Source organism: Phodopus roborovskii, unplaced genomic scaffold (assembly GCF_943737965.1).
Source record: "Phodopus roborovskii unplaced genomic scaffold, PHOROB, whole genome shotgun sequence".
In the NCBI taxonomy this organism is placed as follows: Eukaryota; Metazoa; Chordata; class Mammalia; order Rodentia; family Cricetidae; genus Phodopus; species Phodopus roborovskii.
The window spans coordinates 6,729,728-6,743,068 of record NW_026125295.1 but is presented as its reverse complement, the minus strand read 5'-3'; the positions used below and the strand labels follow the sequence as shown (position 1 = coordinate 6,743,068).

Sequence of the window (13,341 nt, the reverse complement as noted above, 5' to 3'; positions counted from 1 at the left end):
TCTCCATCTTTCCCGTCCGCAGCTCAAGCTCTGGGAACTCCACACAATGCTACTGAGAAAGACTACTCTCTCCCTTTCACAGTCCTCATCACATCTGGCTTAAACTTTCTTAATGTCCATCCACCGCCACTTTTTAAGTTGTAATACAAAAGACATTCAAAAATGCCAAGTTCTTCTATGTGGGGAGAGGCTCTGCAAATGAGGCAGAACATAAAGTGTAAGAAAGCTACCCTCCTACACCTCCCTTCTGGAACTTACCATCAGCCGGGCATCTTCTCTTTCCAAAATTTTCTGAGCCTGATCATCAGGGAATTTCAAGACAGTGGTTATAACTTTAGCCATGGTCTAGAAGCAACAGGAAAGAGATCATTAGACAGGAGGCAATGTCGTCTCACACTGTCTGACACATTCTGCTGGGGGATTCTTGAGTGCTCTCAATGGAAGCCACAAACAAAGAAGTATGCTGTGAAGGCAGTCAGTTAAGGAAGCACTAGCATTTCCATTCAAGAAGATTCTTTACAAGGTCTGCATCTGAATTACTTTAGATGATGCATTCCCAATAACTCTTGGTCTTTTGTCTTAGTAACGTGAAACTGTAATATGAATTCATCTGAGAAGGCCTCATATTTGCAGTTAACCTACAGTGATGCACTGCCAAAACATATGCTCTGAAAATCAAGGATTAGAAGGCCCCAGGTTCAGCTCTAACTAAATCACATCATATATCTCATTAACATGGGATACTGCATGGACATGAACTTGCTTAGTAATTACTTTTCAAGACATGCAGCACAATGGCCTAATAGGAATTACATATTAAAGGAACACAATGTTTTGTTTGGTAGAACACATGATGAATCAAAACATTATACACGAAGGTTTGCTAAACAAGATCATAAACTGTGCCATTCAGAATAAATATACCGTTGAGTTAGACTGTCACCCATAAGCTCCTGGAAATTCTCCTCAAAGGTTGAAACTCCCTACTGTGTATCAAGATGAGATGTTGTGAGGAAGACAGAGAGGGAAGATGTCACTTATGAAGGAAGGACAAGGAGTTAATGCTTACATCAAGTCAGGTGGTACACTCACTCTCCTGCGGATTCCTACAGCGCATGGCAGAGCAACCCCAGAAGGGAACCAGTGCTCATGGCTATGTGTGCTCTGTGTATAGGGCTGTGTGTATGGCAGCAGTGTGCTCTGTGTATAGGGCTGTGTGTACGGCAGCAGTGGTGTTCTGGTGAAAGTTGTAGAAAAAACAATCAGCACAATATTATCAACCCAAGGTTTGGAACTTTATTCATATCACTAGACAAAATTCAATTACTAACAGAAAGAATAGAAACCAACATTTTAAAACTATGACCTACAGAGTTGAGGCAAGACATTATGCATTCTTGATAACTTACTTCACTTAACAGACCAACTGAGGCTGTTTTTGGCTGCAAACACCACGCACAGTGACTTTAGTTTCAAATACCTTTGCCTCTGCTATAATAATAGCTTAAAAGAAAAATCTAAAACGCCTTTAAAGCAATCACGTATACAAGGCATTGGTGGCATACACCTTTAATCCCAACACTCAGATGGCAGAGGCAGAGGCAACAGGATCTCTGTGAGTTCAAGCCCAGCCTGGTCTACAGAGCGAGTGCCAGGACAGTCTCCAAAGCCACACAGAGAAACCCTGCCTCAAACAAACAAACTAACACACAAACACAAACCAATCACGTTCTTGGAGGACAACGCCTCTCAATTAAACCATATTAACTAGACAGAAAACAAACTAGTATGCTAAACTTGAGTACAGAGGGCAAGTATATGCATCATGAACTGGCCAAGAGAAATACAAAGTAGTAACTGTTCCATTTTGTTAAAAGAGAGGCATCTCTTCGTGTCCCATTTATAAAGACCCCCATCCCACCCCTTGCCAGGTACCAAAAATCTAAAATTCTAAAACTCAGTTATATGGAACATTTCTTTGATTTCGGTATCACATAAGCTATCAAGGTATAATTCACTCTGAAACCACTCACATGCATGTGCAGACATGTTTATAAAGATACAACCATTATCTGTAACTAGTTGTCTCTTCACACTTCCAGACAACACTAACTGGAAAATCTACCCCTAAATTCATCCATGACCCAGAACCTACAGCGGACAACCAATAAAGCCTCCAGCTTGCCAGAAAAGCTTTTATGGAGAAGCCCGGGCTCTTGGTATACCTTGGAAAGAAATCAGACTGTCTGTTCTCCAAACCACATCTTCAGGCCCCAAGAAGTAAGGAGAAGTTCAAATGAGCCAGCTGATTTATAAGCTAGCTCTTCAGCTACTGTTTCCTCCGGGGATGCTCTTCAATGAAGCTCACAGAGCAAACAGGAAGGCAGACTGGATGTCAGTATCCACAACAGAATGGAGGACCAAAGCCCACGAGGAGAAAGCAGGCTGAGGAGCTCCATTCCACAAGACTGTGTACTGTACGGGTGTTCTTCAGGCACCCGCCTCATAAAGGATGCTAAGGCAAATCAGGGGGGAGGAACAGGTAGGGTGACACACGGAAACGCCAGGATGCGATGACACACACCGTTTGTCTTCCACAGGCTGGCTCATTCTCAACATAACCTGCTCTCCACTTTTGAGTTCTTTGTTACTATGTAAGTTAAACAAATCAGCAAAAGATGTATCCAAAACCAGCTTTATTCTTGTTGGCAATGTTTGGGGCCATCCCCTCTCTGATACGCAGACATAAGACTGTCCAATCCTGGGAACACTTGCACCTCACACAATCAATGCTGCTGGACCAAACAGACCACTTGCAGCTCATGGACCTCACTGGTCATTGCCTTGGGCCTTCTCTGAGCTGCTGCCCATCCTGGATGAATGTTGAGCTCCCTGACCTTACCCTACCCTCTCCCTGTTTAAAGCCTGGCACTCCTGAAGCTCCTCAGGGGAAGCGCTAACAGTCCTTAGCTGCATTCCACTCACAGTGTGGTTAACAGAATTGAACTGCTCAATTCTAGAGTCAGGAATGGTGTCAGCTCCCATGACCGTGTATAAACAAACAGTAGATTAAAACCTACCACCAGCTTCAACGTGTCCATGTAAAATGTGCTGAAGAATTATAGGCCGTTCATCCTTAGTCAGAAAACCACAACAAACGCAGACAAAACCCTCTGACAGTGCTGGAGCAGTACTCGCTGCCTTCCAAATTGTAACCCGAAGTGAACCACAGGCTCAGGGAGCACAAGATCACATTTGCCTTGGGCTGTGTCTTTCCCAAAGGTTTAAACTGGGAAACAACATTCCACAAGCGCTACACTCCCCAGGAGCAATGGGCGGCGGCAGCTAGCATTAGACTCAGGAAGGCCACAGTCGGTTAGGCACACCACTTGCACCCCAACAGAACAGTCCCAGGTGTCTACTGATGGGAGTCTCAAAGCTCAGCCTCCTTCCTACTGCACAAGGGTAATGTGAGCCATCTCCCAAGCTGCTGCGTTCAAGCTGCTGCTTTAGCTCCGTATGAGTGCAGTAAGGGGAAGCGGCCGTTCACTGGTGTTCGCTGTAACCCTGTTTAAGGTCCTTATCTATGCCCTCTATCACTGTCTGAACTGCCTAGCATCTCCGTGACTCAGCACATAGCCACACAGGGGAAAGGGAATGGGAAAAAGAGGGAAGGGAGGGCGGAGACCTGTCTCTGGGGACAGGAGCAACAGAAGAAAGAAGGAGGGACAGACGGACAGAGAGACAGACAGAAAAGATGGGAGGTGGCCCTTTTAAAGGGGAACACAGTGAATGTGCACAGGTGATGCTCTTAGTGGCTGCAGCTGAGGGCGTGTCCTGTCAGAACCCCAAGGACAGGCCAGTATGGATGCCTGAACACTAACAGCTTCTACTTTTGTGATCTGAACACACACACACACCAACAAAAACAAAACAGAAATAGCCACATGCTTCACTTTTTTAAAAACAACTTATTGTTTGTGAAATTTTCATTGTAGTAGTATTTAGTAACATCAGAACCATTTTTAAAGTTGATATCTAATAAACAGAACAAGACTGCCAGTCGGTTCGTCATGAGAATACTGCCTACGTGACAATTTAATGTGTCTGTGAAAAGGACACGCTAACTCACCAGGGAGGAACCATACCTTGGTCTCACGACCCATCATATATTCAAACAGAACTTTTCGCAAATATTCAAACTCAGTAGGTTCTCCAAAGAGTGAGACATCGGTGTGGTACAAATTGCCACCTGTCAAGAAAGACAAAAATAAATATTACAAAAGCAAGCCCAGATAGCTTGTCGTTCAGAAAACAGACGCCTTAGCGCACGAGGAAGGGAGCAGAGAGGCACACTGTTTCCTCTCGCTGCCCTGCGTTGGCCACATAGTCACACTGTGAACAGCCCAGCTGCCTGCGGATGCGAAATCAGAACTGTCATCTACAATGTTTATTTCCTGTACCCTTCTCTTACAAGATCACACGGCCAGTGGAAAAGCTCCTTAACAACGAGATCTCTGCTAAACAGCATGGGGATGACTTCAGATATTCCGGTGACTACATTACCACCTTCTTTTTATCCATGACTTAGGACCTCAGACATTTTTAGTTTCTTTTTAAGCATTCCAATATTAAAGTACTCAGTTAAAATCAAATTTTAAAAATGTTTTGAAACACAAGATAAATAAAAATCTAAACGTGTGCAAAGTATCAGTGTCACAGCGCTTTTCAACATTTTCATGTGAACTGTGTACAGTGGCACAAGCCTGAAATCCCACTACAAACAGAAAGTGAGGTAACAAAGAGTAATGAGGGCAGTGGGTAAACGTATATTTATGCATAAAGGCATGATAAATGCATATTATATACATACATGGAAATGTCCCGAGCTCATAAGTTTATGAGCTCATGAAAAAGAAAACGACATCCTAACTTTAGAAGACATGGGAATATAAGGCACTCCACAAAGGAAGAAATATATATACACAGCTAGAACTAAGAAAGAACAAATAACTACTACTACTACAACTACTAAGAACAGGAACAAAATTAAAACCCTGACAACATTATATCAAATGCAGATCAGCCAAGCATGGAAGGACCACGGCACATATTAGCAGTAGAGAGACCACAGTGGTGCCCAATATTCTTAGCTCTATAGTCTACAGAAAATCTTTCACATTAGATTATAGGAAACATGTGCAAGTATGTGCCAAACTAATGGAATAAAGCATACAACCTAGGCGACTCTCAGACTTACAGTAAATAAAAGAAACAGATCATGTAAATTCCCTAACTGGGAAAACCTGGACAAAATGTTGCTGGAAACTTTAGACAGAGATGTTAAATATGAGGCAGAAGAACGAATAACAGTGTCAGAAGGGTTGGGCATCATGACTGTGCTGGTTATATTACTAGAGAAGTGCACACATGTGTTACGAGCAATTGTCCCACCAGCCTGGTTCCAGAGCCGCATCAGCCCCAAATAACACATAGAGACACTATATTAGATATATAACACACAGAGACACAGTATTAGATATATAACACACTGAGACACTGTATTAGATATAAAGCTGTTGGCCTGTTACTAGCATTTCTTATTGGCTAGCTCTGTCTTAAATATTAACCCGTTTCTATTAATCTAAGTGTTTCCACGTGGTCTTCTTACCAGAGAGAGGGCCCGGACCTCTTCTCTCTCAAGTCTCTACATGCTGACTCTCCTACTATATCTCCCAGAATCCTCCTTGTCTCCTAGTCCAGCCTATCTTGCTTTTCTATTGGCCAACAGTGCTTTATTCATTAACCAATAAGAGAAACACATATACAGAATGACATCTCCCATCATCTCCTCTTTTCTATCTATATAAAAAGGGTTTTAACTATAACATAATAAATATATAACAAAACAGTTATCAAATAAGAACTATAGTTAATATTATATCCATTAACATTATCAAGAATTAAAGGAAATATTCCACCACCTATCTTATCTTTGTGATTCTAAAGTCTTATAAATAACTTATCTTTAGTCCTAACTAAGGAAAACTATAACCATAACTATCTGTCTTCAACTCCATCAAGCACTCACTTAATAAGCTGCCTCTGTCATGCTGACTCTGCATAGCATTACAATAACGAAGACACAACACAACAAAAGGTTAAGCATGTGAGGTAATATGTACCAATGAGCTCAACATGTGTGTCCCACCACAAATATATATTTAAAAGCAACATGTTGCAGTGAGTATATATAATTTATACTTGTCAACTACTAAAAATGATTCAAAATAAAAATAAAAGAATATGAATTAACAACAACAAAAAAGTAAACGCATTCATAAATCTGCCAGTAAAAGATGTACTCAGGTGGCGTGGAAGGAGTCGGCTCACCTTTGTAAGGTGTCCCCACACTTGTCCCACACACGGTCTTTTCATATCTTTTCAAACGGTCTTCTAAATTATGGACCTAAAGATAACATTCAAACCATACCATAAAATTAATATGAAAATCACATGTAAGGAAAAGAAGAGCTGTAAAAGAATAGCTTCCGGAGTCTTTTTAATGCCAAAGGAACAAACAGTATATGCAGATAAAAAATAGTTTCTTTGGCAGAAACTAAAAGAATATTCAATGAAAGAAAAATACATGAATTGAATTTTATTAAGATAAAAAACCCGCTTGCATTAACAGATTACATCAAAAATGTGAAAAGGCAAATTACAAAATGGGAGAAAATATTTGCAAACCACATATCTGATAAGGAATATGTATCCAGAACACATAATAAGCCAGAACAAAACTCAATACGCTATGCCAGTTTTGAAGGTTTAGGTTTAAAGACACATAATCAGGGAACGCTAAAGCGGCGAGCTTGCGAACATAAACGGGGAGAGTCACTACTAGGAAAGGGAAATAAAGCAACACTTTAACTCGATGACTGTCTTTATGAACTTAAAAAAGCATCACGCCCTGCACATAAACACACCTGGCACGTGCTTACACTGTCCCTGGAAAGCACTGACCCTGAATGACAGACACTGACCCTGGGTACTATGTGTATAAATCATATGACAGTAATTCTACTATTGGGGAAAAAACACTAGTGACTTTCGTATTTTTACTTTGACAAACAAGAAAAATAACTCCTTTTTACATAAATTATTATAATGATATGAACAAAACATTCAAAATGTTACACTAGAAAGAACAGGATAACATGTTCTAGTATGGGGCTGGAGAAATGGTTCAGTGATTGTGAGCACTGGCTGCTCCTCTAGAGGACCCAGGTTCAATTCCCAGTGCCCACATAGCAGCTCACAAATATAACTTGCTTCAGGGGATCCATGCCAACAGGCATGCATCTCATACACAGATATATGCATACATAAAATAAAATAAACCTTTAAAAAACCAACAAATGTTCTAGTTTAAATGCATGCAATTGTAAATGTAAACACTGCCTCAAAGAACTTGTGGACTTAGAAATAAAATTTCCTGTTTAAGACTGAAAGAATTTTGCTGGGTGATAGTGGCTAACACCTTTAGTCCCAACACCCACTCGGGAGAATCTCTGTGAGTTTGAGGCCAGCCTGGTCTACAAAGTGAGTTCCAGGACAGCCAGGGCTATATAGAGAAACTCTGTCTCAAAAGAAAAAAAAAAAAAAAAAAAAAAAAAAAAAAAGACTGAAAGAAATTCAAAGCAAATTAATTAACTCAATTGTTTCCTTATTGGCCAAATCCAAGTACAAATCAACAGAGGCTGCACTTGCCAGTACCTGCTCTCTCAACTCCTGCTCCTTCAACTTGGAATCACTGATCAGAGTGGTCTTCTGGGCTAGCTGTGTCTGAAAGAACAAGAGCCAGACTGAGATTAGTGTGTTTCATCAGCCCCCGGGCATGTTTCTACCCTGCCTACAAAAAACTTTCTTTGGAGAAACAGTAGCTTTATGTTTTAATTGTTAAAAAAGGGGTTGGGGAGAGCATGTTCCTAAAATGGACTAGCTTCAGGAAACGTCAGTGAAGAACTAATCTTACCTGTAGCTCCATAATTGTTTCCTGGAGATGGAAAAGAAAAACAAAAACAAAAACGTCAACAATAAAACCAACAAGCAGGGGAAACAATACAGCGCTATGAAATGACAAGCAAGCATGAAGCCAGCTTTCCCGTCTTCAGAGGGCGAGCAGGTTTGAAACAAAGCAAGTTCAAATCTTTGTTTTGAACTGGTCCATTTTTGTTACATAAAATGTCCACAGACAAAGGAGGGCTGAAAGGCTCTGTGGGCTCTGCAGCAGGGGACACAGATGCCACAACACACACTGGAGGCTTTATCCTTCAGGGATACTGAACACAAGGGGATGTGTGCACCACTCCAGTAACTATGAGTAAAAGGTCAGCTCTCTCAACGTCCCTTAGGACATTTCTAAGTACAACCCCCAAGGCTCATGCTGGGCTCTGATTACAAATAGTTTCTCATGGAGCTCTCAGCACAGGTACCTGTGACTGAGGACCGTCTAGACTGCCACTGTTTGGGAAGCTGAGATGGGAGGACCGTTTGATCAGAAGATTCAGACCAACCTGGGAAACACGCCAGGACTACCATCGCAAGTAAAAAACAAAATCTAAATACTTAGAAGCATGCTCAAGGAGAATCAGGAGACCACAAAGGAACAAATGTGTTCAGTTATTATTTACTCCTTCCTTTTGCAACAAGGTAAAGAACTCAGCATTGATATCAGTTTCACAATGCATCAACACGCTATGATAGTCAGGATGCAACATTAATACTCTGATGATAGGGGAAGCTCTTGTTAGTAAAATGCATGTGTTTTCATAGAAGTCATATTTAACAGCAAGAATGGCGGCAGCAACAACCCCATTGTAGACAGGCTAACAGACAGACAGAACGGCATTAATGGCTCTCCTGAAAGGAAGGGACCTTTCTGCCTGCTCAGAGCTCGTACAGATGTATCTGATTAGGTGTGATTCGATGCTCAGCAAAGCCTTTTATAAAGGGGAAAGAGACCCATGTGACTGCTCTTGTCCGTGACTGACACACTGTACTAGGTCTTCTCGGGTGGAATCACAGACGGCATCTGTCCATCTTCCCGAGAACCTCCTGACACTGCTGTGAAAAAGACCATCCTAGAGCAGGGATAACCATCAGAAAGAAATGCTCCAGCATCGGGCTTCTCAAACTGGGACCTGCATGCTTTGTGGATCTACAGCAGGACCAGCAGCCAAGGGGCATACATGGCCTGTCTTCCCTAGCATTAACTTTAATTAAAGACTGGGGTTACTTAAAAATTGCCAAAGATGCAGTGCCAGCTCTGTCATGTCAGGCATCTCACGGCATCTGCACCGACATCAGCATCTGCATCAGCATCGGCATCTGGTCCAGTAGCCATGCAAAGATGAACCAGCACAGAACGACTGAAAAGCCACCATATTCGTGCCATACAACTAAGGATACATTATAAAGCAGAATACAGATTACATATGTCCAAATGCTGGGGGCGGGGAGTCACTCATCGTCATCAATGGTGTAACTCACGCTTCGATGGGCAGCTTCACACCCACACCCATGCGGGTGGCCCAGGGTAAAATCAGGGCACAAAACAAACCAAAAGGACATGAAGTGGAAGGGGCACTTGTTAGGAAGAAAAGGGAGGCCTGTGGGAACAGGAAGGGCTCAGAGGACCAGGAGGGCGGATTGCGACAAAAACGTGTTATATGCAAGTATGTAATTGTCAAAGAATAAAAAATTAAAGAAAAACTTCTCAGTAAGTCCCACTTGCTGTGGACAGTCTCTGGCGTTCCCAGGGTGTGGGCTCAGTCTGCTCTGCTATATTGTCTGTGGAAGTCCAGGGAGCACCGCCAACAGCAAGTCTAGGCTTTGAGTGCGGGAGCCCGGTTTAAACTCCACGACGACACTTAACATGAGCTGTGAACACTGTGTTGAGCTCTTGGGGTGTTGGCTGTACTAACTGAAGGAGGAAAGCATGGGTCCTAAAAGGGTCCCTCTGGATTAAATGAGATGAATCTTATGTCAATGGGTGAGCCAAACCGGGGCAATGGCGGTGTTTCCAAGAACCATAAGAAGAAACTCAAAGTGCTCTCACATTGTCCGGCATGCTCTTCTCCTGGTCTAGCCTGTGCTCATACTTCTTCTGTAGCTCCTCAAGCTGAGTCTGCAGGCCATTTACTTTTGAAGTCATTTCCTCTTCACGGGCCTTCAGGATGGAAATAGCAATGTGGTATTAACACTGAAACCATGCAGAGAGGGAAAAGCGTAGAGCACGCAACAGTCTGAGACACACACAGCTGTCTTTCTCATCCCTCTGCTGTCCACCCATCCCTCTGCTGTCCACCCATCCCTCTGCTGTCCACCCATCCCTCTGCTCTCCATTCATCCCTCTGCTCTCCACCCATCCCTCTGCTCTCCACCCATCCCTCTGCTCTCCATTCATCCCTCTGCTCTCCACTCATCCCTCTGCTCTCCATTCATCCCTCTGCTCTCCATTCATCCCTCTGCTCTCCTATTCATCCCTCTGCTCTCCATTCATCCCTCTGCTCTCCACCCATCCCTCTGCTCTCCACCCATCCCTCTGCTCTCCACCCATCCCTCTGCTCTCCACCCATCCCTCTGCTCTCCACCCATCCCTCTGCTCTCCATTCATCCCTCTGCTCTCCATTCATCCCTCTGCTCTCCACCCATCCCTCTGCTCTCCATTCATCCCTCTGCTCTCCACCCATCCCTCTGCTCTCCATTCATCCCTCTGCTGTCCATTCATCCCTCTGCTCTCCATTCATCCCTCTGCTTTCCTAGCCACCTTTCTGACCCAAGTCAGTTCCGCTTCAGGCTGCTCACTCTTCCTAGGATACCATGACGCCCTGTTACTCGTCCTTCATCCGTCACCAAGGTCAACCTGCTGCCCTCCTCTCACCCTGGGCTGACCGGGTCGTAAGCATGAGGGTCTAGCCGTGTCACAGGTCCTGTGCTGTATCACAGGTCCTGTGAGGTAAGGTTTGGGCACTTTCTACAGTGGGCGCCTACAGATACTCAGGGAATAAAGTAGTATTTTCACACACAGCTGGCAACCCACTCATCACAAGAAGCTGTGCAATGCTTTGGTTTAATTTTCTTCACTAACTACGTAGGGGCTGTGTAACTCAGGGGTTCATCATTGAACCTTGTCTACATTTTACCCATCTCCACATGGCGTTGGAAGTCAACATAATACAGTTAGTCTGTCTAACATGTTGATGACCAGTGCAATCTTCTTCATTTTCCCAAAATATTGCAAAAACAAACAAACAAACAAATAGACAAGGCTCAACTAGAAAAAAAAAACCCTAAAAACTTTTAGGTGATTTTTGTCCCCATAGTCCTATTCAGAAATTTTGACATACAAGTCATTTTCTGTTCTGTTCTGGGGACACTCCCAAGTCATAAATCTTGCAAGAGCTTTGCGCTGAAGAACATTTACAGCTAGAATATCAATCTGACTTGAGTAAAGAAGGTAAGTGTGTGTGTGTGTGCTGAGAGAGACATAACAGGAAAACAGCCATCAACAGGGTCATTTAACAGTCACTGACTGCCAGAAACATGAGAGACACCATTCTCAATGACACACAGCTGGTCTGATTTTAAATACCACTTCTCATGAGGAAGGCTAACGGGAAACCAACCAGCACAAGCCTGTTGGCCAGTGCTCAGCTGTCTCCTCACAGAGGCATACACTGACCCAGCCCCACCTCAACACCATCAACCTGGAACTGGGCTATTGCTGTCCTTGGTCGTGGCTGTCTTGAGCCTACCCCTGTGCACGCCCTATGCCAGTGTGGCAGAGGTCCCACAGCTACTCCCTCAGGCACAATGACATTCAGCTATGTCGAAACATCCTTCGACAGCTGCAAACTACACCAGAGCTAAGGCAAGGAAGCCGTCTAAGAGTTAGAGGGGTCTCTAACGAATCATCTCTAACAAAAAATAGTTCTGGATCTGGGGGACAACTCAGTGGTAGGGGGCTGACAACAAGGTGCCAGGTCCCGTGTAAATCCCTACCCCATCAGAAAAGGGAAAAGGGAGAGAGGGAGGAGTGGGGAGTCTAACTTTCTTGATTCTGTCCTTTAAAAGCAACAAACGAGAATGAAAGTCCACACCGTTCTCAAATATGCATGTGAATGCGTTTGATTCAGGGTCATCTAAATAAAAATTAACTTTAAAAACCCTTTAAAGATGCAGCACAGAGTGGTCGAGTAAACCTTGCTACACAACCCTGAGGACTCAGGCTCAGACTCCCATGCAAAAGCCAGGTTTGCCAAGTCTATACCGACATTGCGAATGCGAAGACCCTGGGGGTCAAGCCACCACTGCAACTCCAGGGTCACGGAGTGACCACACCACAGGAAGCAAGATGGAGGGCAACCCCTGACAATGGCATCCCCGCTGTCTTGGTCGCTTGTTCTATTGCTGTGAAGAGTCACCATGACCACAGCAACTCTTAAAAGCATTTAACTGGGACTTTGCTTACGGTCTGAGGGTCAGTCCATTATCATGGCGGAAGTATGGCAACACATATGGCACTCAAACAGCACTGACAGCCACAACCTGATCTCAGGCACCGACTACGCCTGCATGAGCTTGTGAACCCTCACAGCCCGCTTCCAGTGACCCACCCACCTTCTCCAACAAAACCACCTCCTAACCCTACTGACCTAGCACCCACCGGGGAGTAGACACTCAAATACAGGAGCCTGTGGGGACCATCCTCATTCGAACCACCACACTCGCGCACATGCGTAACAGAGGCAGTAACAAAGATTCACGCCATTTGGAGGCTAGGGATATAAGCAGATCCCCACCTACAAAGATATACTTGTGTGCGGGGCTTAGGGACCTGTGTGATTCGGGAACAAGTATCTCGGTTCTTCAGATGTGGAAGGTAAGAACTTTATCATAAAGGACAGCCAGCGATCCTGGCATTCGGAAGGCAGAACTGTGGGTGATCAAAAGTTCAAAGCCATTTTCAGTTACACAGTAAGTTCAAGGCCAGCCTGACCCTCTCTCAAAAACCCAAACCAAATCAAAACAACAACAAAAAGAAATGCTACCTAAGATAGGGAGGGGAAAGTGGAATCCTTTGTGCTTGAATTTGTTATTAACACTCCAAGAACTATTACAATTGAGGAAGTGCAGCACAGTACGTCATGTGACAGAACTTTTCAGAGAGGAAAGGGGGGAGGACAAAGACACAGCTTTTCCCCAATCCCCAGACCATGGAGTAGGCCTGTCATGCTGACTTCACATGGGAGAACTCACAAGGGTTGAGCCAGT

The 13,341-nt window shown here is 43.9% G+C and overlaps 1 protein-coding gene across 1 annotated transcript in view; it reads right to left on the bottom strand.

The window, feature by feature from the left end:
• Golga4 (golgin A4) overlaps positions 1-13,341 on the bottom strand; it is an 81,744-nt gene that overhangs the window by 6,397 nt on the left and 62,006 nt on the right. The window contains exons 19-24 of the mRNA XM_051202200.1: positions 10,124-10,234; positions 8,039-8,059; positions 7,780-7,848; positions 6,394-6,469; positions 4,149-4,252; positions 259-345 (exon numbers count right to left, since the gene is read on the bottom strand). Of these exons, the coding sequence (XP_051058157.1) occupies positions 259-345; positions 4,149-4,252; positions 6,394-6,469; positions 7,780-7,848; positions 8,039-8,059; positions 10,124-10,234 (468 nt within the window). The remainder of the gene's footprint in view (positions 1-258; positions 346-4,148; positions 4,253-6,393; positions 6,470-7,779; positions 7,849-8,038; positions 8,060-10,123; positions 10,235-13,341) is intronic.